At 40.4% G+C, this 4,799-nt stretch overlaps 1 protein-coding gene across 2 annotated transcripts; it reads right to left on the minus strand.

The window, feature by feature from the left end:
* Nucleotides 1–275: 275 nt before the first annotated feature.
* On the minus strand, nucleotides 276–3,943 carry LOC105034076 (plasmodesmata-located protein 7). 2 transcript variants are annotated; one of them, XM_010909100.4, is made up of 3 exons: nucleotides 2,853–3,803; nucleotides 568–669; nucleotides 276–464 (listed from the first exon to the last, which is right to left on the minus strand). In XM_010909100.4, the coding sequence occupies exons 1-3, from the start codon at nucleotides 3,577–3,579 to the stop codon at nucleotides 454–456; spliced, it is 840 nt and encodes a 279-aa protein (XP_010907402.2). In that variant the 5' UTR covers nucleotides 3,580–3,803; the 3' UTR covers nucleotides 276–453. The 2 variants fall into 2 exon arrangements, with proteins under 2 accessions (XP_010907402.2, XP_073109911.1); XM_073253810.1 differs by lacking the exon at nucleotides 276–464 and having other exon boundaries at nucleotides 471–669; nucleotides 2,853–3,943.
* Between the last annotated feature and the right edge of the window lie 856 nt (nucleotides 3,944–4,799).

The raw sequence follows: 4,799 nt of genomic DNA on the forward strand, positions 1-4,799 counted from the left end.
TTATAATCTAAAGCAACCCTCATGTACATAAATTCAAGTCACCAATACTTGCACCCTTCCACAAACAACCCACCAAGAGAAGAGCATAATGGACAACACACCATAAAACCTAGAAAAGTACCATGGTAGACATGAACGAATAATTAGAAGGAGCTACCATTTGCAGTTTATTTATACATGACATCCCTTGGTGGGGGGGCGTTTGGAATCTTCTCCTTTCTTCCGTTTTGACGACTTTCCCACCTACTTCAAGGAAAACATTCCCTTCTCATCCAACGCCCCTCTCCCTTTTAAAAGGCTTCGCTCTTCTTTGAGGGACTATTATAAAAAGAACCCCATAAAGCTAGATTGATATAAAGAAAATAAAGAGGGGAAAAAAAAAAAAAGGGATTGAGACAAAGCCCCTAAAGCAATTGCCACGGACGATGTCAGAACAAAGCTACCGCATTTCCGTTAGTATTTGCCTGCAGTTGGACGATAGAGAAAGAAATTGGTAAGAATTTCAAATAAATGATATTTTAGTCCAAGGATGCATAAGTGAAATTGAATAAAAGAATGAGTATAAACCCCTGCTTCCAGCTCGTCTGATGAAGGAGAGGAACACAAGTATGAGGGCGACCGCAGCCAAGATTCCAATAATGATAGCCAGTGTTTTTCCAGTCTCATCAACTGAATGGAAGGGCAAAAGAGAAAGTAAATGAATTGGTAAAAGTACCTGATACTACTTATATATTTTCAAAGATTTAGATCTACAACAAGGCATACTGAATAAGTTTTAGTGGCTAATTGTGGGATATTGAACGTGATATATTTGATCTTTATTACTTCAAAAAATATGCCGATTCAATTATTAAATATTTTATTTTCTAATTTCTATGAATATTTCTATACTATGGTTTGATTCATTCAGGCCATCAAAAAAATAATAATCATACTTTTAACCATCAATCTTCTTTGGTGGCTCCTGATTTTTTATTCCAAAAGAAACTTCAGGCTAAAAGCACTTTTTGTAATTTTAAAAGTTGGAGAAAAAAAGATGCAATAATGGAGATCAGATTCCGAAGCACTAAATAAACTAGTGCCATTAATTTTTTGGTGCAACGGAGATTGGAGAATAAATTAATGAGATCATCTGAATCTAGTGTCATGCATGCTTGCAACTTATGATGGCAGGAAAAAGGAAAAAGCCCAAAAGGTTATAGTGGCATCCTTTTCATTTCTCTGCGTTTGATATCGTTGGGACAGAGTACTATTTAGAAGTTATTGCCTTTTTTTTCTTTTTTCAAAAGAAAAGGGAAACCACTCGCAGCAGGACTTGGGAAAACGACTGTTATTGCATCCTTGGATGGGGTTTTCTTCTGGTCAGAAAAGCTGGTGGAACGTGGAAACTGCAAGTTGGCCACCAAATCGTGTCGCATACGCGTACCATTGATTTAATGCCAAGCCTTGTCAGTATTAGGGCTTTCGCTTTTGGTGCCAATTGAGGGCGGACAGAGGGGGGGAGAGAGAGAAAGACACTTGGAAGATTTCAGAGCCACCCATCCAATGTATGGCCTTCCTTCGACCGTATTCGGTACTTTGCCTACCCTTAGGCCGCCTTAGATATCGTTTGCCGGTTATGCCAGCAAATTCTTGCTCTCCACTTGCCAAATTTTGAAGGACCACCAAAACATAGACAGATTTAAGAGAAATTTTATAATATACAGTATACATCATACGACTACATGTAACCAATCATAATAATTTATTTCTATAGACTTTATGCATTAAGCACTCATCTCGATGCATCACCATAAGAAAAAATTGTGATGATTATTTGCATTTGCAGCATATGATGCATATAATGTGAGATATAATTCTTTCCGATTTTGTCCGATTGAATTGTTCTATAAATCTAAAGAAAGAAGAGCTTAAGAAAAAGATAGTATTCTTTAGATAGGACAATCAAAAATTTGAATCTACGAGAGATAACTCTTATATATATATTTACTATAATTAAAAACATGGCTTCGATTGAAACAAAATTAAGTGAAAGTTGCCAAAAAGAAAATTTTTAAAAACTATAAAACTTTTTGAGACTAGGTTATATATGCAGGTGGGACTGATGCATCACACAACTAGCTAGAATAACTAAATGACAAAATTTCATCTTTTTTTAGTGCCGAATCAAAACAATATCCTCATATTGATGCAACTCAAACCCTAGTCGTTTCCTTTCCTTTTCTCCTTTCCCTTCAACATCAAAACTACTAAGTTCAATAATAAATTCAGTTAGCTGATTGATTGGATTATAAATAAGGACTCACACTTAGATTAAAGGAACTATAATAACAAACACACTATAAAATTATAAAAGCAATATAACATCAAAGAAAGATCTTCATAGAGAGTTATGCCTAAATGCAAACAACTCAAACCATCAAGCGTCATGATTTACCAACTTCACCAGGATATAGTTAAAACAACCTTGAAAAGTAAAGCGCGATACAAGCACAGAGTGAATCAGGTTTAAGTTTACTTCTCAGTCAAATAAAATATAGTCCTTGTGCAACTCCTTCGACCTAAAAGAAAACCTCCACGTTATCCTAATCATAGAGAAGAAAAATTCCTCGATTCACAGTCGTCATACCACCCTCTTAAAGCTCATAATTATCTTATCAAGTGGTTTTCTAATGAGAACTATCCCTCCAAAAGAGAGCCAGAAATTATTCACTCAACCAATATATTGACCGCATTAATAAAACATAAACTATACACTAAAACTAAGATAAGATCAAATGTCGAACGATAGAAACAAGTCTTAAATCATTAGTTTGGGTACGATCACCTTCGGTGATCGAAACGCCGCTTACCGTGATCGTGTCTGGAGGGGTAAGCGCCATTGGACCAGTACTGCAAGTAGCACTTGCCGAGGTAAACGTCGGCGCCGACGGCGAACCCGCATGCGGCCTTGACCTGCGCCACCGCTGATTCCACGCAGTCGGAGCACTCCTGGGGACTAAGGTCGCCGACGCACTGTGCCATGGCCTGCACGTAACCTGCACCGCCGACCCGGTACGACCCACCAGTGGGCGGCGCCGTCGTAAGCGAGCCGAGCGCGGCGTCGCGCATGCCAAAGATGTTAGAGGCGTACCCCCCAGCGGCGGCGCCACCACAGCGCTTGTAGAGGAGAGTGTTGTCGGGCTTGCCGATGAAGGACTCCTTGTCGTAGCGGAGGAAGCAGGAGCGGAGCTGGACGCCGCCACCGGTGGCGGCGGGGCAGAGGGCAGAGAGCTGGGAGAGGGCGGAGCGGATGCAGGAGTCGCAGTCGGAGATGGGGAGGTCAGCGCGGCACTGAAAGAGACCATAGGCCGGGTCGGCGGAGGAGGCAGTGGAGGAGGTGTCGTTGGCGTAGGTGGAGGACTCGGCGGCTTTGGACAAGGAGGTGAGAAGAGATTCTACGTTCAACTGGTATGGTGAGCCAGGGGTGTACTTGGTTTCCGAGCAGCCGGCGTACACGAAGGATTCGTAGTCATCTGAACAGGAGATGAAAGGGAGTAAAGAGAGGGATAGAAAGAAGAGAAGAAAGAGTTTTAGCATTCTTTCTTTTGTTTGTTTATGTTTCTTCTTATGGTGTGTTATTGATGATGAGTGCTTGCTTTTTGATTCTCGTGGCAAGGAAGGTAGGATGAAAATGTTTAAGAGGGAGAAGGAGGACAGAAGAGGCGGAGTGGCTGCTTGTAGAGGAGGAGGAGGAGGAGGAGGAGAGGAATAATGAGGTAGTGATTGGGGATGGGATCTTAAAACGTTCGAGCATATGAATATTTCTGACAGCTTGGGTATGGGCTGACTAGGGGGTTGTGGGAAGGAATTTACGTGGACATTTTCTTCGAGTTCCTTAGACGGTGGGAAATTAAGGACAAGGGTAATGAGTAAAGTTGGAGCTGGTGGTTGTACATAGGGAGACTGTTGCAGGGGTTATTACCAGTCAAACACTAGATCAAAGCTTTATCAAGGAAGAGAGGCCCCAGCCACCAGATAGTGTGGGTGGTTGGTATATTGGGAGAATATTGTAGGTCATGGGAGACCCAAAGGAAAGGGTTCCTTGGAACGAAAAGGGAGGCGACCGGGAAACACCTTTGGGGTCGGGGGTTGGATAATAAAGGACGGAATAGAAAACATGAAACAAAAGAAACTTGCTTTTGTTACTGGTTTAAATTAGGTTTATCATCGTTTACCTGTGTTTCATAAGCAAGATCAAAGTCCTCTCAAGGAAGTAGTTCGGCTTCAGTAAATTTTATGAGAACTGCTAGACATTGATTATAATGAATGTTGTCTTTGTTGTGAAAATTAAAACATCTTAAAATTTTAATTTCTTGATGCATCTCAATGTCGTTCTTTGTTGTGATAAGCATGCATGGCTTTGATTAGCCCAGGCTAACCGATATTTGAGTAAATAAATTTAGATGCCCCATAATTCACTCAAATAGACTTTAAGAAAAACATTTTTTTAAAAAAGAAAACTCATCAGAAAATAGACCTAATGTCCAGCCAGATTGGTAGTTTATGAAGATGCATGCAACCTCCTACTGCAGTACTAGTTTTGAAATTCATTATTATTTGATATGCGATGAAGTATAAGATCAACTGAAATTAATTTGTCGGCAATCTTTTGGGAAATTAACAAGTACAACCACATCTTTGATCTTTAACGTACCACCCCATTCGTGGTTTGGTGGCACGTCGACTTTTATTCATTATGGTGTTAACACCATATGTTATCATTTTGCACAAAAGTGAAATTGATTTCATACGCAAAC

This window comes from Elaeis guineensis, chromosome 3 (genome assembly GCF_000442705.2).
Source record: "Elaeis guineensis isolate ETL-2024a chromosome 3, EG11, whole genome shotgun sequence".
Taxonomy (NCBI): Eukaryota; Viridiplantae; Streptophyta; class Magnoliopsida; order Arecales; family Arecaceae; genus Elaeis; species Elaeis guineensis.

Coding starts and splice junctions, on each gene's coding strand:
- LOC105034076 (XM_073253810.1), bottom strand. CDS start 3,579: ATGCTAAAACTCTTTCTTCTCTTCTTTCTATCCCTCTCTTTACTCCCT. Junction 670..2,852: donor CCCCTCCAGACACGATCACG/GTAAGCGGCGTT, acceptor CCTTCCATTCAG/TTGATGAGACTGGAAAAACA.